The sequence below is a fragment of the Parathielavia appendiculata genome (assembly GCF_033297405.1).
Source record: "Parathielavia appendiculata strain CBS 731.68 unplaced genomic scaffold N657scaffold_12, whole genome shotgun sequence".
Taxonomy (NCBI): domain Eukaryota; kingdom Fungi; phylum Ascomycota; class Sordariomycetes; order Sordariales; family Chaetomiaceae; genus Parathielavia; species Parathielavia appendiculata.
Genome location: NW_026944231.1, coordinates 545794 through 571842, shown reverse-complemented (window position 1 = coordinate 571842; position 26049 = coordinate 545794). Strand labels below are relative to the sequence as shown.

The window sequence follows — 26049 nt, the reverse complement described above, 5'->3', positions numbered from 1 at the left end:
CATTCCATCCGGATGACAGTTATGACCATGCTCCAAGAGACTCCCGCCATTCCAGGTATCACCCAGACTAACCCTCATAATCACCGTACAAGTCCCCTCCTCATAACGCCCAATCAAAGTAGACAATTCCCTCACCAGCATGCACCTCCCTTCAGTTTACAGCAAAACCTAGCCAGTAGGCGTAACGGGCGGCGTAGCCGCTCTCCTGTTAAGCTCCTACACCATCGAGTTATTCGCCACCCCTGCCGCCGCCATCCCTTGCAACCCACTCCCCCCAGCTTGCCCCTGCCCCTGCGCACCACCACCACCACCACCCCCGCCACTCCCGCATCCCCCCTGAGCAGCAGCTGACGCCGGCGCAGACGCAGTTCCGGACGCAGCAGCGGTCCTCTTCCTCTTGACAGGCTGGTAGACATCATTGAAATTCATCGACACCCCCAAAAACCGCATATCCACGTCCGGCTGGTACGCCAGATCCCCCAGCAGCACCTGCAGGCGCGTCTTGAAGGAGGCGCCGAGCTGCCTCAGCCGGTCCTGCAGCGCGGGGAGCTCAGATGAGAGATCGCCAGTCGTCGACATGAACGGGTCATCGAGGTCCGCCGCCGAGGTCGATGACATGGTGGCGGTATTAGTAGTAGAAAGCTTAGGTTTCTTGCGTGGGTGTGCGGAATGGTTGTGGTGGTGATGGTGCTGCATCAGCCCGACGGCGTCGGCCTCCTGCCGCCGCGTGAAGTCCGAGAGCGACCAGCTGTACAGGCCGTCGACACAGTCGCGGTAGGCGAGCATGATGCGCAGCAGCTCGCTCAGCTGCACCATGTACGAGTTGCGGTCCTCGGACGACGACGCGAGGTCGGCCGGGTCGCGCCCCTGCTGGGCGGCGGCTTCTTTCAGCGAGTCGTGGTACTGCCGGCGGCGGGCGCCGAGCAGGCCCTTGTGGGTGATGGCCGTGAGATACTTTGTGTGCGCCGTGATGAGGTCGTCGAGGGTGCAGTCCTCCTTGCGTATGTTTTTCTGGAGCTCGCTCCAGCTCGACTCGATCACCTCGAAGAGGATGTAGTACTGCAGCTGGCCGACAAAGTGCACCATCTCGGCGAGCACGCCGCGGGTGCTCTTCCAGGTCTGGAGGACGTGCTCGTCCGAGGTCTGGAGTACGCCGCGCGAGCCCGTCATGCACTTGCGCCAGGTAGAGGCGAGGGCGAATTCGACGCGCTTGACGCGCCAGAGAAAGTTGAAGACTTTGAGGTACTGGCGATTGCCCCATTCGGTGACGACCACGTCGACGGGCGCGTCGATCTTGTACTCGAGCGTGAAGCAGTCCCAGCCGATGTCGCCGTGACTGAGCTGTAGCATGCGGGCGTCCAGCCTGCGGAGGACTTCTTCGCTGTCATACTGGGCATTGGAGCCCCGGATGGCATGCTCTAGCTGGGCCGTCAGGGTGTGGCGGTACTGCGCAAAGGCCGGCCGATCCAGGTTCGCGGCCAGCGACTCCATCAGGAGGGCGATGAAGTCGCCCTGGCCGAGCAGGATGTAGTTTTTGAGCGCTTGCAGGTGGTCAAAGAGGTGGAACCGGGTGCTCATGAGGTGCATCAGGCGCCGCATTGTGGTCTTGTAGGCCTCGTCGATCCATGTCTCGAGCGTCGCCGTGTCGCCGTAACTGAGCTGCTTGGATGAGTTCTTACTGTATGCGTCGACCCATTGACTGTCGCCGCAGCTGTGGCGGATAAAGTTGAGCGACTTTCCAATGAGAAACACTTTTTGCGCAAAGTCGGCCGTGATGATGCTCGGCACCATGGCGTCGACGACCTCATACTTGGAGTTCCAGACGCTGGCCTGGCCCTTAGCCTTAGACTCCTTGCGAACTTCGTCGTTGGGGCTCTGCTCCCTGACAAAGAACTCCAAGTGTGGGTCCGACAGCTCACCGTCATAGATCCAACGCCGGAGGATGTCGTAGAATGGCCTGGTCACGTCTGCAAGTAGCCGTTCAGCGAAGGCGGCCACGACCGGGTCACCGTGGGAGGTCGAGAATCCGTGAATCAGGCTGATTACCTGCCCGCCATGCTTGGTGTTGCTCTCTTCGGCAATCAGCGACATTAGCCGCAAGCCCATGGTCGCCTCTCGAGTCCACACCACGCAGCGCTTCAGGGTCACGCCAGCCTTCCCAATACCTCCGCGAGGCGCCGCTTCATCAAGAGTAGAGAGTGCTCGCCGTATTTGCCCTTCGAGCGTGGCGACGAGGGTGAGATATGACCTGAGCTCATTGTTGATGGCGGCTCTCAAGCTCTGACCAAGCAACCCTTTTGCGGGAGACTTGACGAAAGTCGAGAGTCCTCTGTATAACAATGACGGCTCGGCTAGGGTATGGAGCAAAGAGATAATAGGGGAGGGCAGAGTAGAGGGCAATTTGAGGACCGTATCCTTGGCAAATGGTAGAGTGGTCGAAGAGAGCCCTTGCAGCGTGAAGGGAAGGTCCCTCAACAGGGCCATCTCGGACGGCTCAAAGTCATTAGAGTTGTCGGCCAACAGAATTGACTTTATCGAGACATCCCTCGCTGGCTGCTTCTTTGGTGTGCCATCTACAGGGGGGACCGGTGCTGAAGCTGAAGCTGAGGTTGGCCTTTCCTCGGTTGGGGTGCGTTTCGACCTTTCGGTGGGCAGCTTCTTCAGGCCACCGGGAGCGAACGCCTCGTGCACAACTTCCTCCTCTGGTGTAAGGGCGGCTAACGCCCTGGAGCTTTTATCCCTCTCCACTTGCCGAGGGGGCGCTCGTTGCGAGGGCGGTTTTGGCGGACTGAGCGGCCGGGGCTCGGTTGGGTCTGGAGAATCGGAGAGCTGGTAGAGCAAATACAGGATGGCCCACTTTTGGTTGAGCACTGGGAGCGAAAGCAGCCGTGTGTAGAGGTTGGAAAATCTCAATGCCTGGCTGGGGTTGCTCTGGATGAGCTTGCGCTTGATAAGGTCTGAGGCATAATTTACGTCGGAGGTGATGGCCGGAGAGGAGGGCCTGACGGAGGCGTCAGTGGATGCACGTCGAGAAGAGACACAAGGAAACGTCTATTACCGATCGAGGATGTTCCTAACGAGCTCGAAGCAGGCATCGTGGCGTTCCTGTGCCGACTGCTCGTCCTCTTCGCTTGGGTTGCTGGGTACCAAGTGCGAGATCAGACTATCGATGGCATTTGAAACTCGGTTGCGCTGGTTGGAAGTCATCGTGGCATTCGCATGATGCCTGGCTCCGCCGTTGGCTCGCCTGGCGGTAGGAGTGCGAATGCAATTGTCCGTTGAGTTGGCTGGCAGCAATGGTCAGTGCATCATGGTTGTTGAATTGCAGCTGATGCAACGGGTGAGGATACGCGACTCGCGACGAGGGACATGGGCACGCTGAAAGAGTGCCATGGCTGTCTCAGGTGATGCTTTGGCCACTTTTAGGTACCTCAGCTTCAGCCCATTTTGTGTGCGAGTCAAAGTACCATTTCTGTACCTGCCACCCTCGGGCCCTGCGACCCTGCCAGTAACCGAGCTAGTTACGTCCGCTGACAACGCTGGAGGCTCTCCGAAAATCAACGACAGCCGAACCCACCCAAACCTGAAGACCGACCACCTCAGTTGCGGCAGCCGGCGAGAATATCATCGATTCGGCAGCGCCACCATGCGAGATCCATTGGTTTGAATTCGAAATTGTGATCGCATGAGCCCGGCATACATTTTTATGCGCCCAATGAACGCGTGTTCGCCCCACGATTGTGCAGCATTCCGCGCGCGACCGTCCTGACGCCCTCTTTTCGCGCTCTCGCCGACCGCATCCCCGAACCGCTCGCTTATCCGTGGCTGGCGATATCGCGAGCTCCCACCATGGTCGACATCAACCCCGCCGCTTTGAGCAGCCGGCCATCCATCAGCCTGTCCACACCGGTGCTCTCGAAACAGTCCATCAATGTCTCGGTTCCTTCAATACACAAAGCTCCCAAAACCAGCCAGCTTATACCCGCCCGGATCGACCTAGAGTCCATCTATACAGAGCTCAAAGCAAGCATTGGCGCCGAGCAATGGCCAATATACAAAGAGACCATCACCAGCTTTCTAATTGGTACTGCACTGCCCAACAGTATGCACCAGGGGTTCAAATCAGGAATTATGCTGACCATGTCGTTTAGGCCGCCTCAACCAGGCCGAGTTCAGTGAGCGCATCGACCCCATACTCGCTTCACCCGATGGCGCCAAAGAACATCTCCACAACCGGCTCATTGCGGCCATATACGGCAATGTTACGCGGGAAATGCCCGATCAGGGCCTTGCGCCCTGGGTCAGCGCCAACGACAAGCCGTCGACGACTCCCGGGAGCAAACCCGTGTCCGGAGATGCTGCCGAGCGGAGGTTAAAGGGGGAGGTCATGCAACTCCCGGCACGTGACCGGAGGCGAATCAAGGATCTTGTACACAACGATGTAAGCTGGGCGAAGGCCGCGTATCGTTTGCAGGGGACACGGGCTGACCACCGCAGTTTGACCCATACGATTCCCTGGCCAATGTATTTACGGACCACGCCCGGATGCGCCCTGCCAAGACGACCGAGGTGCCTGCCAGCGCGGGAGGGGGCCTCAGCCGAATGAGCAAGTTGCCCCATCCTCGTAGACTCAGGAGAGCCCCCAGCTAACTCTCTAGACAGACTTTGATCTCGAGATTAGGAAACGCTACGCGCAGCCACTGGCCGTCGAGTCGGGCGAGTTTCCGGACGTCAGTAACATCGAGGCCCGGATGCTGCCCTTTTGCTACGAGGCAGGCCTCGTATCGGGGCATGCGCCAGACGCGGCGCAGTTCATGTCGATCGCCACCGAGACCTTCATCAAGGAGGTCATGTCGTCCATCTTCAGCCGCACGCGAAGCAACGCGCCGGGCGACTCGGGCAACGCCGGGTTCGGCGCCAGCAACAATTGGATACAGACGCACAGGTACCGGAGGCAGCTTGCGAAAGAGGAGGAGGCGTTCCAGCGGGGCGAGGTGGCGCGCGATAAAACCGGGCTGCTGCCCGTCGAGGCCAAGGCCGCGAGCGAGCGGGGCCCGCTGGGGATTGCCGATTTACGGTTGGCATTGGAGATGGGCGACTGCGGGCTCGCGAATTTCCCTATCATCACGAGGTCGGTGATATACGACTACCGCGAGGGCGAGCTCGAGAACTGGGACGACTACACATATGTCGATGGCCGCCATAGGATCACGGATCTGGACGGAGACGTCGAGATGGGCGAGGTGAACGGGGCAGCAGCGGCGAAGGACGTTGGGCCGCTTGCAAACGGCGTCAGCCACGGCGACCACATGGACATCGACAATGACATGTGGTGGGAGGGTGTTGACACGACAGACAGAGACTTTCTTAATGGGGTTTTGGACTCTTGTCTGGCTGTTGGCTAATCTGACCGACAGAAGGCCGAGAAAGAGCTGCTTACGAGCAAATATTTTTATCATTACTTTTCTTTTGCACAAGGAGTTGCATGGAGTCCGGCGGGGACGGCGTTTACGACAGGGCGGGCGGCGGCGGTGGGTTGCTTTAGGCATTGCATCGGCACTCGGTATTTTCTTGGGCACGACATGCCCTGTATAACTGTTTTGGGTGGACTTACAAAAGGAGGCGGCGGACACATTTGGCGTCGAAACGGGAACATGGCTTCCTACCTACAGGTGCGCACTTGACACGAGATGAAAGCTGAGGATTCTGTGGCTGTCTGCGGGAGACAGGAGACGGCTTTTTGTACTGTAGTTTTTTTTCGAACGATACCCGGAACAGCCCTCGCGGGGACGGAGGCGGGTGATGCTCATTGCTGGCTGCTGTACGTAGTTCAGCATGAAATATAGGAGAAGGTATGAGCGTGGAGCTGTATGTCTTTCCGGGTGATGCAATGGAACGGTGTTGGCTTGGCTGATGCTACAAGGTTAGGTACCTTAACAGGGGTGGCGCGCCACTTAAGTCCACCAAACACGTCTCCAGCGCGTCTTCCCCACTAATGCATATCAACCCTGCCCTCACACCCAAACTCCCCATCCTCTTACAACAAGCACATTCCCAAGGCAGTTCTTCGCTTAGGCTTTTAGACCAGCACTCGACATAATATTTGTTTTCCCCAGCATACACACCCTCGATTTCTGGCACAATGGCCTCTTCGAGGTCGCCGTCGCCGAGTCTGCGTCGGTCTCGCAGCGTGTCGCCCACCACTGCCACGACGCGCCTCATTCAACAAAGCAAACAGAGCCTGTTTGCTGCCTTTTCCGACAGCGATTCTGAAGAGGACAGTGATATCCTTCGTCCACGCGGGAAAATGGCCGCAAGGATGCAAGCACGCGACAGCGAAACCCCAGAGTCCGAGTCCGAAGTTGACGACGACGTGAAAACGACGCGGGCCACTCCGCCCAGGGAGAGCACCGAAGACATCCATTCCGCGGCTGGCCAGGAGAATATGGATGACGACAACGATGAGGACGTGGTCGCAACGCGTCCCAGGAAGCTGCACTCTCGCCGCGAGCGGAGCTTCACCCCCAAAACAAGGCCACAGAAAGAAGCTGCCTCTGCCCAAGGCCTCTTCGCCTCCCCACAAAAAGACGCCCCCGAGTCTCCGGGACTTTTTGTGTCGCCGTCCAAGCCTCAATCTCCTTCAGCAGAGCAAAGTGACGACGACCTTCCCAGCCCAACCGCCTTGACCAAGAACCCCAGCTTCAGGGCGCTCGTCGCCAAGAAGCGTCAAGAACGGCTCGCGAAAGAGGCCGCCGAGGGACGCAAGAAGGCTGAGCGCCGGAAACAAGCTTGCTTCAACGAAGGTGATGTGATGGTTGACGACGATGAAGATGACAACATCACGGACGACGAGGGCGGCCGGAAGCTGACCCAAGAAGCGGGGGCCGCCCGTCCTCCGCGGAAAGCCAGCAAGAAGGCTCTCGAGGAGATGAATCGCGAGACCCAACGCCTGACCCGGAGTCTGCAGCTCGGCTATGAAGCCAAGGTGAGGAAGAAGATCACCAAGGCGACCTTGTTTGAGCGCTTTAATTTCAAACCTGAGAATGCCCCTGCGCCCGCTGCGAAGGCTGCACCGGCACCAGCACCAAGCTCAAGCCGCGCCCCAACTCCCGGGTCACCTCCTCATAGTGATGCCGAGATGAAGGACGCCGAGACGCCGCCTAGTTCGCCGCCGGCATATAGCACGGAGAAGAAGTCGGAGGACGTCGCTCCGCAAGCAGCCGAGACGACAATGCTTGACGACGACGACGACTTCCCTACACTGGAAGAGATCGTCCAAGCAGGCAAGAAACTTGACAAGGGCAAATGCAAAGCCACCGTAGCAGACCTGGAGGAACGCCCTACAGCCTCGCCCCCCCGGAAGCGTAACTTCCGCCTTAAACTCCCTCCCCTGCAAGTCAACCCCGCCACGACTCTCTCTCTCGATGACGACGACGACGACGACGACCTGCAGATCGTCCCCACCCGCAAATCCAAGCTCGACGCCCTCTTCGACCGCATCCCGCTGAACCAAGCCAAAGAATCCCGCCCGCTGCAGGTTCTGCGCCGGCTAGCCCACCTCGACGACCCGGACAAGAAGGCCGCCCCGCCCAGCAACCACAAGTTGATGGCAAAGCAGCAGCACAACCAAAACACCACCGCGGCGACGGTCATGACGGCCGCCCAGCTGCAGGCGAGCCTCCTGCAGCGCGCCCGTCAGCAGGTCAAGCTCGAGCGCGATCGCCAGCTTGAGATGTTGAGGGCTAAGGGTATTCACGTGCAGACGGCCGAGGAGAGGGAACGGGAGCTGCAGGACGTGGATGATATTGTTGCCAAGGCGAGGCAGGAGGCTGAGGAGATTATGGAGCGGGAAAGGGAGGCGGCTAAGGCGGAGAGGAAGAGGCGGCGGCTGGAAGGTGGGGGGGACGAGGAGGATGCGGTCGGGTGGGACGATGATAGTGAGGATGATGAGGAGTATGTGGAGGAAGAGGAGGGGGAGAAGGAGTTGGAACTTTCTGGTTCTGAGGAAGAGGAGGAGGTTGGCGAGGATGGTGAGGGTGACGGTGCGACTGAGGGGCTGATTGATGATGCTGCTGAGAGCGCGGAGGAGTCCGAGACTGAAGATGCTGAGGAGCAACCTGAAAAGGAGGACTCGGATGAGGAGCTCCCCAGCTCAAAGCACGTTCGCCGGAGGCCAAAGAAAAAAGTCACTATCGTCTCTGACGACGAGGATGAGGCAGAACCACTCGTCAAGGCTACACCCCGGCCGAAGGCTCATTTCCCCAAGTCGCCGTCAGTCCGCAATGCTGAGTCCCCCGCCGTGCCAACGTCGGTTCTGCGGTCGGCCACAAAGCCTTTCATCCCGGGCCTTCCCGTCGCTGGTCCTGCTGGACTCGGTCTGACCCAGATCTTTGCGGGCACCATGGACGACAGCCAGACGGGGTTAACTCAAGCATCACCCTCCCAACCGCGACCCACCTTCGACGTGACCACCTTTCCGGACTCCAACTTCTCCCAGACCGCGCAGGAAGCCCCGGAGGACATGATCCTCGACAGCCAGAGGCCGCAGGGGACGCAGCAAGGCGAAACGCAGGGCGTGCAGATCCGCTTCTCGCAGTCCCAGATGCAAGGCTTCGACACCTTGCTGCAGGAGCCTGAAAACCTCACCCAGGCCTCGGAGCTCATCGAACCCACCCAGGACGCCGGTTTTCACAATTTCTCGCCGCTGCGCCAACGCTTTGTCGAGCCCCCTGTTTCGACTGCCGACACGGTCCCCGTCGGCCAGATCCAGGCAGAAGAGCAGAGCGAATCGCCTCTGGTGAAGAGAACCGGGAAACTCAGGCGCAAAGCCGAGGTAGTACCTGCGTCACCGACTCGCCGCAGGGTTTCAGAAGATGGCGACGAGACGAAGGAGGACCATGAGACTGATGAGTTCGATGTCGGCACCGTGTCCAACAACGTCTTCGCCGCCATGAAGGAGGCCGCGCTCAAGGAGAAGAAGCGCAAGGAGGCGTTTGACAAGAAAAAGAGCAAGGCGCGGGATATGGTCGAGGAGCAGGCCGAGGAGTCCGAGGACGAGTATGCCGGGCTTGGCGGTGCTGATGGTGAAGATAGCGACGATGAGGATGATCAATCGGTTAAGGGGATGATTGATGACGAGACGAGGGAGAATGAGGAAGATGAGAGGAGACTGGCTGCTTTCTATGCGTAGGTTTCCCCTTTTCCTGTACAGTGGTAGCATACACTGATCCCCACAGCGATCGTGAACGCGCCGCGGACGAGCAGCGGGTCGAGAAGCTCTTCCACGATATCACCACCGGTGCGCTTCGGCGCAAGCGGCAGGGCAACTGGGACGACCTGTCCGATTCGGATGACGGCGGAGAAGCCCGCCGCCGCATGAAGCGCCGCCAGTTCGCCAAGATGCAGCGCGCGCTATTTGCCGACGAGCGTATCAGCAAAGTCGCCGAGAACCCGCGCAGCCAGGCTTTCCTGCGGACCATCGAGGACCGCGGCAGCGACGAGGAGATGGACTTTATCTTCGCGCCGCCACCGCCGCCTGCAGGTTCTGAAAGCCAGGAGTCCCAGGCTTCAGCCGCTGGACAACCTCCAGCAGTTATCCCCAACAGCCAACCACAGACTCGGCCAGCAGCCAACCCGCGCCGTAACAAAGATGGCAAGAAACCTGCTCATATCGGCGAAATCCGCGAGTCCCTCTCCAACCTACTCGACGAGCCCTTTCACACCTCCTCCTCTCTCATCCCCGCCACCGAACTCGGCTCCTCCGACGACGACGAGGAAGACCCAGCCCCCCGTCCCGGGTCCTCCCACAGCAGCAGCAGCAGGAGCAGCAACAAAGAAAACCGCAACCCGCGCCGCAGCACCAGCATCAGCACCAGCAGCAAACCAATCATCGACCGCATCACCCTGAAGCGCAACTCTTCCAGCGCCTCCTCCAACAGCAACATCAACAACAAACTCGCCTTCACCTCAGTCACTTCCGCCACCGCCTCATCGTCGTCGTCAGCATTCAAAGTCCCCGCCCTCCTCCGCCGCGCAACGACAAACTCGCTGCTCTCCACCTCGCCATCATCCACCTCCACTTCCGCCTCTACATCATCATCATCATCAACAGGTGCAACAATCAAACTAGGCGGTGGCAGTGGTGGCAGTGACAACATGAAGATCAAGAAACCCGCCGGCAAGCGCTCGGGCGTGAGCTACCTCGCACGGGAAACGGAGCGGCGCGCGGCGGTGGCCGAGGCCGAGAGGCGCAGGGAGGCCAAGAAGTTGCGCGGGGTTGAGGGAAGGGTTAAGGCTGTGGGGGGGTTGTTTGCTGGTGGCAGGTTCGAGTGAATCTTTCTCTTCTTTGAATTACTTTTTTCTTTGTATCCCATTGAATCCCTTCCCAGGGGTTAGGTTGGAATTTAATGGAAGTAGAGTGGGACAGCGAGGGTCGGGCGATTAACCAGAAGGGTTCTTCTGGGTTAGGATGTCCAAGAAATCTTTTCGGTTAGTTGTCTGGCTTGGGAAACAGTTGGACCGTAGATAGTGGCGTGTTGAGTACGGTAGATTGTCAGGGCGGGCCGGCCGGCCGGTTGGGAGTGTGTTTGGGCAACGGTCTTGTATGGGTTTTTGGGTCGGATGTAAGGTATTGTAGTACGGGCCTATTTTATGCATGGCATGGCATGACTGTGCAGTAGCTTTGCGAGGATGACATATGGTGAAAGCTCCCAGATCTGCTTTCGCCTTTCTATATGTTTGGCAGCAGATCGAGAGAAGCCAGAACGCATGTAATCGAAGCGACGGCAGTAGCCCCTCCGCCGAAATCCCTCATGTTGTTGCCATTCTCATGGATGAGGCCGCTTCAAAGCTGGACAGCGTTGTTGAGAATCTTGACTTCTTCGCCGGGTTTCTGTTGAGTCTCATTAGCCATCTCTTTCTCTCTAGCGGGGTTATGGGTGGACAAACGAATGCCGGCAGACCAATGTATGGACAGTCGGCGCACCGAAATGCATCGCCTAGGTAGCAGCTGCCGCAGGACCCAGTCTTGCCCTGGACCGTAAAGTCGAGCTCATTGAGGTCCTCCGACTTCAGCTTCAGCGTGTTCAGGCCGTCGTTCGCCTTGGCGCGCCGCGCCTTGTCCTCGGCTTCCAGTCTCGCTGCCAGGCCGCAAGTGCTGTGATGGTTTGTTAGCCGCTTGCAGTTACTGGGAAAGGAAACGTTCGCGGGAACCACACCAGTCCTTGCAGGCCCGCCGCTTCTTGCCCGGCTGCGGCGCACACTCGGGCGGCTGTTGGATCGGCCGCCGCATGTCCTCCTCCGTGAGCAGAGTCTCCTCGTCAATTACATTATCGTCATCCTCGGCATCCAAATTCAAATCGTCACTGAAGTCCACAAACCCCACCCCGACCGTCGCAGGCGCAGGTGTAGCAGCCACACCACCATTCCCCTCCATCTTCCTCTTCCCCAGCCCCAACCGCAGCGGCACGACCGCCTCCTCCTCATACTCCGGCTTGACAAACCCACCACCCTCTCCGTCCGTGAAAGCAACCAACCCAGCCAGCACCGCCTCCCGCCATTCGACACCACCGCCACCACCGGCACTCAAACTCTCATCCTCGCTCCTCACCCGGCCTCCGGCCTTGATAGCAGGCACCAACCGCGCCCAGACATTCCTGTCACGAAGCAGCGAAAAGGCTTCAGCCCGGCGTGAGCCGTCGGGGTCGGTCAGGACCAGTACCAGGTCGTAGGTGGTGCGCGGCAAGGCGACGAGGCCCGCGGCCAGGCGGTCGAGCATCTGCAGGTCGGTGGTGGCGCGTGGGTGAGTCGCAAAGAGCGCGCTGAGGCGGTCCTCTCGGGCTGCGAGGGAGGGCGGCGCAAGGAGGAGGGTTCGTTGTTTTGTGATTGATGTTGTTGTCGAGGCATTGGTGGTGGTGGTGGTGGTGGTGGTGGTGGGGTTGAAGTCCGGGGAGAGGTCTAGCGCCGGAGGAGGCATTTTGGCGGTTCAGGGGGAGGGAATTCCGGTCGTGTTGGTGGTCGTGAACGTTGGAGTAGACGGTGAAGGAAGTAGTCTGTTCTGGCTTTTGAACTGCGAATGTACCTGGAGCACCTGATGTTGAGATGGGAAGGGTGATTTGTCAGTGTGCTAAACAATCTGCGAGGAGGGGCAATCTGCCAGGCTGATAAGATTTCCGTGGAGTGGGACGGAGATGCCTGTAACTGGAGCCCAATTGGTAAGCTTGCCATCAACCGTACCAGCACAGTGCGAGCAGCGTTTCAGTGCTGCCGCTCGACGCATCAGATCCAATGATCAGGCAGCGACAAGCACGCTGCAATGTTCCGTGGAAAGGACTGCAGGGTGCAGGATATACCTAAGAACTTCAAAGTGCATGGTAATATCTAAATCAACTACACTCCTTAGGTACATAGGTAGCAACGCAACAGACACTGTCTGCGAAACATCCTCCCGACGCCAATAGCGGCAAGGATGCCTTTGACGGAGGAGAGCGGGTTTACAGTATGGTTACGGTGTGATCGAAGTTTGTCAGTTAAGAAAACGGCCTGCTACCGGCCGATATCGGCAAAAGTGGTAGTGTCTTGATTGTTTTACAACAGCGCACTATAGCTCAAATGCACTGCTCGTCATAGTGTTAGAGCGTGCTATGGCTTATAGACAAGAATTCCAATTGGCACTGCTCGTTTGAAATTATTGTGGCCGAGACATCCATGGATGTCTCGCTGTGAAAGTTGAATCGACTTTTGAACCCGGACTTAATATGAATCTCCTTGGTCTGTGAAATTTTTGAGGGATTCATGGCTGATACGGCAACCCAGGCACAGTAAGAGAAGACGGGAGAGCGAGAAAGAAAAAAATGAAAATGAGGCCTTTGCCGATGTTGCGAGGAAGAAAGACGAAGACGAATGAGGTGCAGCCCGTTGTGTTACACTGCTCATTCGGCAACTTTGGCTTGTTGGCTGCTCCATCAACCGCGCATGTCATGCCGAGTCATCCCAGTGGATTGCCTCGGGGATTCATGGTGGGTGAGTCGAGCCGCAGCCTCGCCGGGTGCAAGCTTGGCTTATCGTGTCAGAACAAGTCAACAGCACGCAAGTTGAGTGATGCTGAGGCTCAAAGCGGTACGCATTACGTGGCCTCATCTCTCTATACAAAGCCAAAAATGCAATTCTCGAGTGAGAAAGATGCACCCTTGGACTTCATGTAACTACATATAGTGTAGGTCGACTAATCCTGTTGATGTTCATGCATCGAGAAGCGACGGCACGTGAGCTAGAGCAAGGGGTTTGACACTAACAGGCTTCCCCGCGAAATGCGCACCTTGGCGCCCCACTCTGAGTCCCTGAGACAGGTGGAGAAGCTGATGTCACACGCATTTCAGCGTGCTGAGTCCCAGCGGAGGCCCAGAACAGAAGCTCGCAAATTGAAGCAGCAGGATATCCGGCACCTTTGGAACGTCAATTGACAAGGCAATTGATGCGAATACCACCTCGGGTGAATTTGACGATTTGACAATCAAGATCTTCAATTCTATGATCATTTTCAGTGTGCAGATCCATGGAGTTGAGCTGCGGTTGGCGACGGTCAGCCTAGACTCATCTCATATCCGCTTCACACCATATCACGCGACTCCCCTCATTGACGCCTCCTTGACTCCCCACCATGCCGTGTCCCGCCCCCCTTGTTCTTGCCCTTTGGAGTTGCTCGCCTGATCAATTCCGAGCTGTGACTGGTCGGCCCAGGCCTCCATAGGATTCCATTGGAGCTGTCTGATGCCTTCTTAAGGACTGCACTCCCTCCTTTTATCTCATCATCACTTCCCCTCAATGTCCATACCCTTCGACAAACCATCCAACTTCTGTCTGCTCATCGGCCTGCTTTCCATTTCAAACCGTCGACCGGTCTTAGAGATTGTGACTCGCGCATATCACTTCAGATCAGTGGAACTTGCTTTATCAAATCCAACCATTGTGACATCAACGACTGACAGCAACGGTGAGTTCTCGAAGCTACTCGAAGCTACAATCCCCCACTCTCTGAGCAATAAGCAATCACCCCGCACGATTTGTACGACACTGACCTCGCCAACAGCCGTACTGCAAACAAGCCGCATCAGATTCCCATCTCATCACCCAACAGTCCATCGCGCATCAAGAGTAAGGCGCTTCTCCCTCAGTTGCCATGACATCAGCAGATGCCAACTAACTGTTTTGTTGTAGTGACTCGCTCTCACAAGGCCAACGACAAGGACCACGCCGGTCTGGCCGACGGCACCGTCCCACCGCATGAACAGATTCCGAAGTGGTTTGGCAAGCACGGCTTTGCCGATGCCCACCCCAAGATGACCAAGAAGAACGGTGCTGGCCGCGCAAACTGGTATGTTCCTGGCGTACCTGAATCCTCCCAGTCCTGTGGTCCCACCTTCGCTAACACATCCCAGGGGCAACGCCGGCGATGAGATCGCCGACACGGATTTCAACTTCACCAATGCTCGCCGCCGCTCCAACAGCAGCAGCATCTCGACCGACCCCGAGTACCTCAAGACCAAGTTCGAGGTCAACGAGCCGGAGCCCGTCTTTGAGGAGAACATGGGCCCCGAGGAGGAGGAGGAGAAGATGGAGAATTCGTCGAACGGGACCAGCGTCGACGAGAACAAGTCTCATAAGGACATCTAAGCCGATGAACGGCGGGGGTGGAAATTTCACAGAAAGAATGGGTGAGGAAGTCACCTGCGAAATGCATCGCGGGAATCCAACATTTTGGCGGAGGGCGTTTCTGGCCGGAGCGATCTAGCAACGGGGAAAAGCCTTCTATTTGACTACCACACATGACGCTGTTTGCTTCTTAGGCTTCGGAGGATAGCACGCGATGACGCGGTCCGCACGCCGCATTGTACAATAGTCTCGATCTAACAAAGACGGACGCCGTCCGATTGACAGATCCGTTGTTCCTGACCAGGCGCCCTGAATCGTACAAACCCTCACTGACCATGCTTCCTATTTGCAGCCGCCGCTATGACAATATCATGACTCAGAACGCTCCAAGCTGGCTTGAACACCGAGCCCTCGAGCTTGATCTTCCCAATGCTCAACCACGTCCCATCCCGCATACGCACCAGCACCTTGCCCCCTTCCGCACCCGCCCAGTGCCACCATAACCTACCCGCTATCTCACCAACCTCGCCATGCATCACATATTGTACCCCCCCGACGTCGGGAGTTTCTCCCGGCCGAATGGTGGGCTCCCCCCCAATCTCCTCGGCGCTCACCTCCGACAGCTCGTCAAGAATGGCGCGCTTCTTGAGCGCGCCTGGCGCGCTGGCGCGGATGTATGTCCACAACGAGCCCAACACCCGCGCCCGCCTCACCACCTCCCCCGCGCCCGCGACATCATCCCACCGGACCTCCCGATCCGCCGCCGTGATCTTGGGGGCATCCGGTACTGCATTGCTGGAGCGCGGTGGATAGGGGTACTGCGTGCACCCAGGGAAGGGCTTGTGCGGCGGGACGTGCAGGCCCCTGCGTAGCGTCTGGAGCAGCATATCTGCGCCGCGAGGGGCCAGGATGGCGTGGAGTTGTGGCAGGGTGCAGTTGGGCGGGATGGGGATTCCTGGTAATGGGGTCTGTAGCAGGGGGATGCCCTCGTCGAAAGCGTGTGGGGAGAGGGTCTGGATGGTTATGCCTGTGTGGCTGCGGTTTGCGAGGAGGGCGTGGTGGAGGGGGGCTGGGCCGCGGAATCTGGGTTGAGTTAGAAGTAGACGGTTAGTTTTTAAAAAGAGTGAGTGGGTGAAAGACAAAACAAGGGAGGGAGATATACTCGGGGAGGAGAGAGGGGTGGACGTTGAGGCCGCCGTATTTGGTGGCGTTGATAAGGCGGGGTGGGACGAAGAGGCCGAAGGAGACGGCGACGATGAGATTGATGGGGTCGTCGTCGGGTTTGGGTAACTGTTGTGGTGTTAGTAAAAGGGGATAAATAGGGGGGTTGTCCGGGGCCATGGGCTTACATCCCAGCCTGTGAATGTGTCTCTCACATGGATAGGCAGCTTCAGCTCCTCCGCTAGCTTCCGGGCGGGTACTTTGCCACGTCAGGTCCATGAATGGGCACCTTAGTTTGGAATTGTTGGGATACCTTCTCTTATGACCTTGTGCCCTCGTCCGGTTGGCTTGCTTGGTCTCACGACCACATCGATTGACCGGATGAGGTTGGCATTGCGTTTCTGCTCGTCGTGTAGAGCCCCGAGGGAGTGGCAGCTGAAGTCATCTGAGCCGCAGAAGAGAATTCTCAGAGGGTCCGACTTCTTGGAAGCGGTGCTGGTGCCATACGAGAACCGCCATCGTGCTTGTCTTGCGCCGCTTCGCAAGAACCAAGCGAGCTGTCGTCCAAGCATTTGAAGTTATGTCGACGGGACATCACACCTTCATATTGGAATCAGTAGTAGGCAGTGAGTATCTCCTTGAGTCAGCGGACAACATCTAATACTACGATCGGACTCAAGTCTAGGATAATGAACGATGTAATGTTTGAAGGCTGCTTGTTTAGGATTGTACGGAGGTAGAATTGTAAATAATGAATGAGACGAGGCCAAGATTCAATACTCGGATGAGGACCCCGTACGGACTAGGACCCACTTTTCCAACCCGCATGGAAACAACACCCCCTTAGAATTGATCCCTGTGTCTCCCATTAGCATCATCAGTGAGAACTTCAAGCATGCAAACCGAAGCGACTGTGTGTATTCGGACATGTGTGGGCAGAGTGAAGGACGCCGCCAACGCAATTAACCAGGCACTTTTTCAGCTTGGACACCACTTGACTATCCTTTACACAGGCAACTCCATCACCCCCCATCCCCATCCAACCCCCCGTCCACCTCCCACCTATACGCAACGGCCCAAACTCCATCAAGCTCAACATCCCACGCGGGCGGTACGACACTCACCACCGCCCCCGGGACAACCCGACACCCATTTCCACCCCCTTTACCTCCGCCTCCTCCTCCTCCCAACCCTTCAATATTCCCCTCCCCAGCGAGAATCACCCTTACCCTCCCTTCCAGTCCAGCCCCTTGTTCTTTTCCCATTGGCACCTGTCGTCCAGCAACCAACGTCATGCCGGCCCCACCACGCGACAACTCCTCCACGGCAATCCGCGCCGCGGCCGCAACATTACCGGCAGAAGAGGAAGAAGAAGACGCAAACCTGAGCGCCGAACACGTAGTCGCCATCTTGCCTCCCCCGTCCACACCGCCCTTGACATCCACCAGCCAGTCGCGCAGCTCGGCGGCTAGCCCGCCGGGGAGGTATTTGTTGCCGCGCCGTTGGGGGGAGAAGATGTCTGCTGTCAGGTAGGCGTTCGTGGCGTCCGGGTAGTTGGGGCGTCTGTCTGGGGGTTCAGTGGGTTTGAAGCGCGGGATCTGGTGGGAAAAGCGGAGTTTGCTGCTGTGGTTGAGATTGCTGTGGTTGTGGTTGTTGTTGGATTTATTAGGTGTTTCAGGATCTGCTGCGTCAGGTTCTGCGTCGGAGTCTTGTGGTTTGGAGGGGACGTTGGTTGATGTTCTTGGAAGATGGGTTCGGTGTGTCGGAGAGGAGGAGATGGACTGGGTAGACGAGTTGTTGGCGTCACCGTCGTCGTCGTCGTCATCGTCTACATCATTGCCCGAGACATCCACATCCGAGTGATAGGCGGCAATGCCGTGGTCTGGGGCGTCTGGTAGAGAATCGAGGTCGGTTTCTTGCAATTGTTGCGAGGGCTCTATCAGATTTGTCTCAGGCTCGGATGAGGCGATGGATATTCGCCTGCGTTTGGGAGAGCGTCCCTCTTTGAGCGCGGAAGGGGAGGGCGACTGCGGGACGAGAGAAGAGTCAAACTCAATGGGCTCGGGGAGTGCATCTCGAGTAGTGGGCGATGCAGGCGGTGAGCCTTCCTCAGGTGAAACAGGGGAACTGTCGTTGATGATATCCTGAGTCGAGCGATTTTTAAGCACTCTGGGCTTGATGGCCAGCGCTGGTGTTGTGAAGGCGCGCCCCGGCTGGGTGGAGGATGGCCTCGTCGTTGCAGTGAACCGAGGCGTTGCATTAAACTGGCTTGGAACCCGTACATATTGCGCATTGGGGGTTTGACTTTGGGCATTCTGTGTACTCGGCTTCTTTGACATTAAGAACCGGGAGGGAGCAGGGGTCTGGGTTCACTGTCAGAATCACAGCCGTTGATGATCAGATAAACCTGGAGGTAGAAACACCATACTTACTGCTGGCAGCAACCCCATTTCCCACTGTGAATAAGAATGTGAGTCGAATTAGCGGTTAGGAAGCCCTGAGATTTGGCTCGTGTTGGGTATTATGAAAACGGAATTCTACGATCCGTACGTAAAGATGATATAGACATGCACCTACCAGAGGACGAGGAGACAGAACAAATGAATGCTGACTAGTAACCCTAACCCGTGATTCAAGAGGTCCCGGAAAGCTGTCTCAGGCTGTCTGTTAGTGCAACGTCGATGGTCACGGACGTACTGGAGAATGCACTGTATCGTACTGTATGAAAAATGCGGGATTCGAGATCACCATGGTCACCTTGGACATATACAATGATCCGAAGGCACGCCTTCCATTGTCAAGCCCTAATCCGCACACTGCGCCAAATCAGCCGCGACCTTTGCACAGAGCTCTCTCTGCCTCCAACAAGCCATCTTCATCGCCTTCCGGATCAACCATCAAGCGAGCCACTGCCACTCGCGTATTAATCTCCCCACACGTAACGGGTAGCCCCCCTTCTGCAACCTCGATGATTAACCGAATAAAATTAAATAGGTCATGTTTGTCGGAATCATCCAAGTCGATCAGTGACTCGATTTTACGCTCTTTGCTGATCTCTACCAACGCTACGCCGAGTGAGTACACATCAAAGGCGCGGCAGTATCGTCTTTCGGGCTTGAATCTTTTTGATGGGTGGTGGCTCAGGTCAAGTTCGATGCGATGTCGTTCGAGTGTTATTCGTTCTGCGCGCACTGCACGCCTTGCTTGGTATAGATCTGGCTCGAAGCGGTCGTCATCTTCCGATTCATCGCTGCGAAATGATACGAAGTCGACACCCTTCTTGGACTTCGGGTGTACGTGGTAGAGAAGAACAAGCGCGCCGGGCCCCGGTAAACCCGCCTGCTGTGACTTCTCTATCTGTTGCAGGAGTCGTTTCGTTTCGCGTACCAGGGGAAACGGGAAGAGGCAAGGCTGCTCGCGGGAGGCGTACAGCGATAGCAGGGGGGTTATGGAGGAGGTATGCTATTGGGGGGAGGGGTGAGGTCGCCATGAGCCGTCCAGAGGTTTAGTCCCCTCGATCGGGGTCACCGTCCTGTAGTTGAACGTCGTCGGGCCTGGAAAACCGGTCCCCGAGAAGGAAGGGTTTGTCAAGGTCAATGCCTCCACGTTCGCGTGAAACGGTGTTGTTGTCTTTGGGGAAGAAAAGCAGCTCGGCCGTCCGGATGTTCCTGTGGAACCACCCGCTGGCGTGCAGAAACGCAACGCTCTGGACCAGCTTTCGGGCGAGGTCGAACCGGAAACCCAGAGGCGGTCGATCTCGTCATTCCTGTGTGCGAGCGTTGACCTGGACTTGCGAATCAGTATATCTTCGATTGGAAAACCTCTTCGATGCTTCCCGAGAGATCCAGGAAGGCGGAGCACGAATCCAATCTCCTCGCTGCGCTGAAACTCCACCATTCCGAGCAGTTCCAACGCATGCAGATGCTTGACACAAACCGGGAGTTGAAGGAGACTGCCCAGCTTCAGGGTGTACGCTCGGATACTCTGACAGAATCTCGATTTCGGGTGATTGTCCGGTGATCTGTACGCGTGTCTCTCGATGAAGACTGTTTCCTTGCCCGCCCACCAGACGGCCATCCCATTTTCACCCATCTGAAAGTCGTCGGGTGCAAATGAGAGAAGCTTTCTCTCCCCCTCCATGCCCAAATCCACGTCTCTGGCACTCAGAGCTGCTTCTGCTTTGAGGTTTGCTAGGTGGAAGAGAAGCTGTATTCCTCCTTGCGAGGGAAATGTTACTGGCATGGTTTCGTTTGCTTGCCCGGCATCGCTTTCGCCTACCTTCGGTTGAAGTTTCGTTCAGCTGCTTGAGGCCGGATGTATCCTGTCTTGGCAGATATTCAAATGCCAGGTTGATTTGCAAAAGCTCAAATGCCCAATCGGGACCCAGTAAGTGAAGCGCATCGTTGTGCTTTTGAGCTCAGTAATTTGAACCTTGAACTTGGAGCCGTCCTTGAGCGCCCATGCAAACTTTCGTCTCAGGCTCTGATGGACCGTTACATTAATTGGGCGAGGACAGCAAGCTTACCTAAGTTACGTTACTTTCCAGTTGGTCGCGCTTGTCATTCTCCAATATGCAGACAGCAAAGATGGGAATGGAGTGCACATAGAAGATCCCTTATCTGCGGCTGCAAAGGCGTTTTCACTCTCAAGTTTAGTAGCGTTTTGCAATAATCCGGCAGCCCTGGAGGAGGTTTACCTACGGGTCCATACGCTTGATGTATTACGTGACACAGCTGGCCCGTGCGCCAAGTGATGCCAACTTGGCACTCAACAGGGTGGCGCGTGACTGCGCTTTGTTAGCGCGCCGCGTCCAAGCGTCTCGCGTCCTCCGTCAATGAACTTGAGCATCACCAAAGCCGCAGTCAGTCTCTTCGCTGCACTCGAACCATGGCATAAACCTTTCCACCCAAGCCACCCAACTCTTTCCACCGCAACTCATCAGAAAACCATCTGCACGAGCTCAACCATCGTAATGTACGCCATAATGCCCCTGACACTGCCAACATTTTCCTTCGGCCGCGCCGGCCAAAGCCACCACAACCACCGACCGACCTTCTCCTCCCCGCTCTCCTCTTCGCCCATCCGGGCCTCTTCACTTTCACCACCACCAACGCATCAACAACAGCATTATCAACCCAGCTCCCAATCGCTCTCACCATGCGACCCCAACCACCTCAACACCCTCCACTGCGAAACCCAGTCCTCGCCGATCCTGGGCAAGTCAGTATTTGGCAGCAGCGACACCAATATTACCAACAACGATAGCGGCAATAGCAACCGCAGCAAATTCCGCTTCGCCTCGTGCAACGCGCGCCCCAACCCGCTCCTCAAGCGGCGCGAGGATGCCCAGGAGGGCCGCAGGAGACTGTTTTTCCAGAACGTGAGACAGCGGCAGGAGGATCGGAGGTGGGAGATGCGCGGCGGGGAGGACGAGGTACGTTTTCTCATATATTTGTCCCTATCATTCTTCGAATACCTTTCTGTTCCAACGCAAAAAGCATTTCATTCTTTCATTTGCATTCTCATACAAAATGACCATAGCCGAACTTGCATCTGCCAACGTTCTGACTTTGATGTTTGTTAATAGCTGCTCAAACTCGAGTGGTGGCGCCTCAACCGAGAGAGGTTACAGGCCAAGGAGGCTGAAGTGGCCGAGTACCTGGGGCCGATGATGGACGCGGATATGGTGGTGAGAGAGGAGGAGGAGCTTCAGCATACTACGGCGCAGGAGGAAGATGTGGATGCTATGATAGCCGACGTGATCGCGCAGCAGGAGGAGGCAGAGATCGATGCGCTTCTCTCGGTGTTGGAGCACCAGGATGGGGACGGACGCAGCTCGCCGCCGCAATTATCGGACGATGAGGACTATGATGGGCTGTTTATGGATCTAATCCGGTCGCAGCAACCGGAGCAGGGGTTGGCTCATTCGCCAGACGTGGAGATGTCCTGATGGGCGGTTGTTTCGTCTGGGTCACTGTGTATTGTATGATTGACCGGAGTTCTGGTGTCATGGGACGGGCCGTGCGGATAGATAGGGGCGTTTTGGCAGATTGCATCGGGTTTCCGGCCTGTGGGGTCTCGAGTTTGGAAGGGTGGCTCATGGAGCGGCTAACATATCCTAACTACCCATTCGCGGTGCCTTGTTCATCTGGGAACCCGGCTCACGCTATTGGGGATTACAAGACTCATCGGGCATATTGAGCACGTCCTGCGTCGAGGGCATGTCCCCAACCAGGTCTGATGGCGGCGACCCGGAGGCTTGCATCTACAGTCAAGGTTAGATCGGAATCATGGTGGACGAGGGAATGGTCTCCCACCTTCTGCATCCGGTCTAAAATGTATTCCCGGTCCGCCGTGTTGGCGTCCGAGTATGTCGGCTCTTCAAACCTGAGGACGATTTCCTTGACTAGGACCTGCTGCTCCTCATAGCGCTTGAGGTCCTCGGCCGACGTCTTGTCCCGGTTCTTTTCCAGCCATTCGGGAAACTTGTCGTTGAGGTCCTTCATGGGCTCGTACAGGATCTCCTTGTTGGTGAGCTGCTCCATCATGCCCATCAGCATCTTGGAAAACTCCTCCTCGCCACCCTCACCGTCAGCGCCGCCACCGCTTTGCATCTGCTTGAGGAGCTCGGCAAGGAAGTCGTCCGAGCCTTCGGCGGCCGCCGCAGCTGTCGCCTGCTCCCCGGAGACCTGCATGCGCTCCATGGTGCGCCGGATCGTGTCCTGGAACGACGCCTCGGCGCTCGCAGGGCCTGTTGCCGAAGAGCCGCTGGTTGGCCTTGGCGGGTGTGTTGTTGTCGAGGCTTGGTCAGCGCTCGCTGAGGCTGCCGCGCCCAGCTCTTTGAATATGCTCTCGAACTGCGCCTGCATCTCGGGCTGGGATATCGTTAGCGGCAGTGCGATAGCGGCATGGAAGGAGATACATACCGAGTTATCTAAGTCCCCCAGCAACTCGGCCATGCCGGCCTGGAGTTGCTTGGCGAAGTCATCATCGAGTAGCGATTCCTCCTCGGTGGCGGTTGCCGCAGCGGGTTTGGGTGGCTCTGCAGGCTCCTCCGGCTTCTTGGTGTCGATCTTCGCTGCTGAGAATTCATGGAGCATTTCTACGACGTCTTGTTAGTCGCGACCCCTTTCCGGTGCATGCGCCGCTCGTAGACTTGCCATCCAGGTCGTCTAGGTCATCCTCGTCCGGGTCGGGAACGTCGTCGACGTCCTCTACCGTTACCGCCTTTCTCTCTTCCGGCTGAGGCGAACGAACAACTTCCTCTACCTCCTTTGTAGGCGCGCCAGATTCACCGGCACTCGACGCCATGGTAGCAGACTGAAACCTAGAAGACGGTGTCGGGCCGACCTTTGCGGAGCGATGAAGGAGGTGTGCGCCGAGGAGGCAATTCCACGCTGGAGAAGAGAATGGTGAAGGCTGTGACGGAGATTGGGCGATGTAAGTTCAACAAGATAGCTCAAGTCGCCGTTGGGTCAACGATCAGTTGGAGGGGAGGTACATGGTAATGGGCGAAACTGGCGAGATCACTTGACACAGGATTAGAGACGGCCAGATGTGGATGCAATGCGGTCCGGAATTGCATGTGCAAATGGTCCGGCCCAATCTCAGCTGAGCGACCCCTGCCTCCGACCCGAGGGCCGGCTGCAAGCCACCTAGGGGACAGCTCCATCCCGCCCGCCAGGGCCACGGAAAGGTCCAGGAAGCATCCCATATGGAATGACCCTATATAATACATACTCCGCCAGTACCTTGGTAAAGTAGCAGGTGGCAGGCTGCAGAACCCAAAATGATGTCCCACGTCCAAGTCGCGGACCATTCTCTCTAATGACTTCTCGGGCTAAATTCTGCGGTGTGCGTTTTTCGGCGATGAAAGATAGCGGTGGTATTCGTCCGTTTTGTTGCGGAGTTGGGGTGGTACGGATACTCCATATACTGCCTTGGGTGTCAATTCCTCCAGTTCTCGAGCCTACTGAGACATTTCTGAAGCATCTAAATCATAATGTACTTCATCGAATAGAAGCCCCAGCTCCCGTCACCACGGGCATCGCCCAATTCGGGAGCTTGCAGGCAATTGCCGCGGGAACAAAGAAGCTGGAAATTCACGGTTTCGGTACCCCGCAATGGCATCCCGCAAGTGGGGTCGCCCACTGTCAGGCCCACAAGATTTCTTCTCCGCCTTCCGTTTTGAGCATCAATAGGCAGCCAGGGTTAGTTCTGCTCATCCCAGTAGGGTCGATCTTGCGCAGCTTTGCGATTCAACATTGCTTCCAACACCAACCACCTCTCAACGCACACCCCCCTTCCCCCGTGCTCTCGCCCAAGGGTTTTCTCCGCAAACTTACCTTATCTTGCTGCAGATCCTAATCCTAGTCTGCAACAGGACCGTCGTCTTCCGACACTGCAGCTCCACGCCGTTTCACTGCCATTGAGCCACTTCCCCACGTCCATCACGACGACAGAAGATCTGGAGGCTTTCCAAAGTCCGTCTTATCTCGAAGCAAGTCGAATTTATTGGATTTTCCCGAATCACAGACAACATGTCGTTATGCCAAAATCGCCTACAGGAGGAACGGTACGTCAGCGATCGCCGGCCGCCTGCACACTCGCCTTCGGCAGCCGTCTTCCGACAGCCTCGCTGACTAGACCTTCGCGACTTAGGAAGCAATGGCGGAAGGACCATCCCTTTGGATTTTATGCACGGCCTCAGAAGAATGCGCAAGGAGTGCTGGATCTCAAGGTCTGGGAGTGCGGTATCCCGGGCAAAGAGAAGACCATCTGGGAGGGCGGCCTCTTCAAACTGGTTGTAACGTTTCCCGATGGTGCGTGACACTACTTTACCCCGATTATTATGCCTACGACGCCAATCTTGCATATGTTTTTAACCCACCAATTCAATGCAGAATATCCCACGAAGCCCCCCAAGTGTAAGCTGCTACAACTGCAGACAAGCGCCTCCCACGCTTTAGCACCGTCACACGACTAACATGCGGCTCTCCGCGCAGGCAAATTCGTCCCCCCGCTCTTCCATCCCAACGTCTACCCTTCCGGCACCGTCTGCCTCTCGATCCTGAACGAGGAAGAGGCATGGAAGCCGGCCATCACCATCAAGCAGATTCTCCTCGGCGTCCAGGACCTTCTCAACGACCCCAACCCGGAGTCGCCAGCCCAGGCCGAGGCGTACAACATGTTCAAGAAAGACCGGGCGCAGTACGAGAGGCGCGTCAAGCAAATTGTGCGCGAGAATGCCGCGCCGTAAAAGGACCGCGCTGATCAGCGTTTGGCTCGGTGTCGATGGGCTGGGATGAGACAGGGAATGGTTATCTGATCGAGGAGTTAAGGAATACCAATGGTGATGGGAGATTGAGCATACGGAGTTCAGACGGTACGATTCATTGGATGCCCTGCATTGCGGGTTGGGAGCGTTTCGTTCTGGGGTTTTGGACTTGGACGGGCAATGTCTGGCGGTGCGTCACAGGGCGTTTTCAAGGGTACACACAGAGCTTAAACCGATTGTGGGTCCTGGCAACGCTGACTCCCTGCGTCCAGGGAAGAGACAAGGCCCGACAGCGTCGTCCCCGTGACTTGCGCCTCAAGATGCAACGTTGTCGATGGACGTCTCTTCAAGCTTGCATTCGTGGTTTCACCCCGCGTCGTCTTGTATTCAAAGCACATCGATTGGCCTGACCCCCACCATGGAGCTGTGGGATCTGACCTAGCGAGAGTACGTGAATTTGCTATTTCAACCTCTCACAAATATGCAGTCGTCAGACGCTTTCACTACTTCTCGGACATATGAAGCACCTCATGTGGCTCTCGCCGACCTTCCGCCTCACCTTCGAGCCGCGCGGATCCCCCGTCCGTTCCTTATCAGGCCGGTTTACCGCTAGCTGCAGGTAAATGGCCACCACAGTGGACCTTGACACCGAACCCAGCGAGCCAATTAACACCACGCCCGACATCGGCCTGGAATTTGTGATTCCGGCCGTCCACTGCTGGAGCTCCGTCGCCAGCTCGGCGGGCCAACTAGGGCGTATCGATTGACAATGCAAAACTGGCCACCGCTGGGAAAGCCCGGAGTGGCTCTTGGGACTGGGCCCTTGAGTCAACTTGTCCGAGATTCGCGGTAGCTGGGGGTCCCTGGGACTCCGAGGGGCGAGACGGCGGATGTATCGATTGTAGCCGAATTTGGAACTCCAACACACAATTTTCCTGACCTGGGCGTGTGACTCTTCCTCT

The 26049-nt window shown here is 57.0% G+C and overlaps 11 protein-coding genes across 11 annotated transcripts; 6 read left to right on the top strand and 5 right to left on the bottom strand.

Moving 5' to 3' along the window:
* Positions 1 to 216: 216 nt before the first annotated feature.
* N657DRAFT_673671 (uncharacterized protein) lies at positions 217 to 3323 on the bottom strand (the record flags this gene model as incomplete). The annotated part of the gene is made up of 2 exons (XM_062795701.1): positions 3059 to 3323; positions 217 to 3001 (listed from the first exon to the last, which is right to left on the bottom strand). The coding sequence occupies exons 1-2, from the start codon at positions 3205 to 3207 to the stop codon at positions 217 to 219; spliced, it is 2934 nt and encodes a 977-aa protein (XP_062645130.1). The 5' UTR covers positions 3208 to 3323.
* A 248-nt stretch (positions 3324 to 3571) lies between these two features.
* Positions 3572 to 5867, top strand: N657DRAFT_601416 (uncharacterized protein). Its single transcript, XM_062790101.1, has 4 exons — positions 3572 to 4084; positions 4152 to 4441; positions 4498 to 4606; positions 4663 to 5867. The coding sequence occupies exons 1-4, from the start codon at positions 3850 to 3852 to the stop codon at positions 5403 to 5405; spliced, it is 1377 nt and encodes a 458-aa protein (XP_062645129.1). The 5' UTR covers positions 3572 to 3849; the 3' UTR covers positions 5406 to 5867.
* A 170-nt stretch (positions 5868 to 6037) lies between these two features.
* On the top strand, positions 6038 to 10776 carry N657DRAFT_623705 (uncharacterized protein). The gene is made up of 2 exons (XM_062790694.1): positions 6038 to 9186; positions 9237 to 10776. The coding sequence occupies exons 1-2, from the start codon at positions 6143 to 6145 to the stop codon at positions 10330 to 10332; spliced, it is 4140 nt and encodes a 1379-aa protein (XP_062645128.1). The 5' UTR covers positions 6038 to 6142; the 3' UTR covers positions 10333 to 10776.
* Positions 10777 to 10843: 67 nt separating this feature from the next.
* Positions 10844 to 11974, bottom strand: N657DRAFT_623702 (DUF689-domain-containing protein; the record flags this gene model as incomplete). Its single annotated transcript, XM_062790693.1, has 3 exons — positions 10844 to 10891; positions 10948 to 11155; positions 11217 to 11974. 3 exons carry the CDS (start codon positions 11972 to 11974, stop codon positions 10844 to 10846), a joined length of 1014 nt encoding a protein of 337 aa, XP_062645127.1.
* An 818-nt stretch (positions 11975 to 12792) lies between these two features.
* On the top strand, positions 12793 to 14670 carry N657DRAFT_682998 (uncharacterized protein; the record flags this gene model as incomplete). Its single annotated transcript, XM_062796537.1, has 4 exons — positions 12793 to 12818; positions 14087 to 14151; positions 14215 to 14371; positions 14436 to 14670. 4 exons carry the CDS (start codon positions 12793 to 12795, stop codon positions 14668 to 14670), a joined length of 483 nt encoding a protein of 160 aa, XP_062645126.1.
* Positions 14671 to 14975: 305 nt separating this feature from the next.
* Positions 14976 to 18384, bottom strand: N657DRAFT_673667 (uncharacterized protein; the record flags this gene model as incomplete). The annotated part of the gene is made up of 7 exons (XM_062795700.1): positions 18243 to 18384; positions 17593 to 18173; positions 17040 to 17448; positions 16124 to 16367; positions 15999 to 16069; positions 15812 to 15939; positions 14976 to 15732 (listed from the first exon to the last, which is right to left on the bottom strand). Exons 1-7 carry the CDS (start codon positions 18258 to 18260, stop codon positions 14976 to 14978), a joined length of 2208 nt encoding a protein of 735 aa, XP_062645125.1. The 5' UTR covers positions 18261 to 18384.
* A 49-nt stretch (positions 18385 to 18433) lies between these two features.
* Positions 18434 to 19342, top strand: N657DRAFT_126555 (uncharacterized protein). Its single transcript, XM_062785839.1, has one exon. It carries the CDS (start codon positions 18533 to 18535, stop codon positions 19112 to 19114), a length of 582 nt encoding a protein of 193 aa, XP_062645124.1. The 5' UTR covers positions 18434 to 18532; the 3' UTR covers positions 19115 to 19342.
* Positions 19194 to 20492, bottom strand: N657DRAFT_126586 (uncharacterized protein). Its single transcript, XM_062785840.1, has 3 exons — positions 20350 to 20492; positions 20089 to 20218; positions 19194 to 20027 (listed from the first exon to the last, which is right to left on the bottom strand). The coding sequence occupies exons 1-3, from the start codon at positions 20413 to 20415 to the stop codon at positions 19273 to 19275; spliced, it is 951 nt and encodes a 316-aa protein (XP_062645123.1). The 5' UTR covers positions 20416 to 20492; the 3' UTR covers positions 19194 to 19272.
* A 302-nt stretch (positions 20493 to 20794) lies between these two features.
* Positions 20795 to 21760, top strand: N657DRAFT_635930 (uncharacterized protein; the record flags this gene model as incomplete). Its single annotated transcript, XM_062791377.1, has 2 exons — positions 20795 to 21244; positions 21398 to 21760. The coding sequence occupies 2 exons, from the start codon at positions 20795 to 20797 to the stop codon at positions 21758 to 21760; spliced, it is 813 nt and encodes a 270-aa protein (XP_062645122.1).
* Positions 21686 to 23293, bottom strand: N657DRAFT_126469 (Pex19-domain-containing protein). Its single transcript, XM_062785838.1, has 4 exons — positions 22971 to 23293; positions 22737 to 22912; positions 22128 to 22685; positions 21686 to 22075 (listed from the first exon to the last, which is right to left on the bottom strand). Exons 1-4 carry the CDS (start codon positions 23119 to 23121, stop codon positions 21977 to 21979), a joined length of 984 nt encoding a protein of 327 aa, XP_062645121.1. The 5' UTR covers positions 23122 to 23293; the 3' UTR covers positions 21686 to 21976.
* Positions 23294 to 24350: 1057 nt separating this feature from the next.
* On the top strand, positions 24351 to 25069 carry N657DRAFT_578138 (ubiquitin-conjugating enzyme; the record flags this gene model as incomplete). Its single annotated transcript, XM_062789297.1, has 4 exons — positions 24351 to 24385; positions 24472 to 24632; positions 24714 to 24737; positions 24816 to 25069. 4 exons carry the CDS (start codon positions 24351 to 24353, stop codon positions 25067 to 25069), a joined length of 474 nt encoding a protein of 157 aa, XP_062645120.1.
* Between the last annotated feature and the right edge of the window lie 980 nt (positions 25070 to 26049).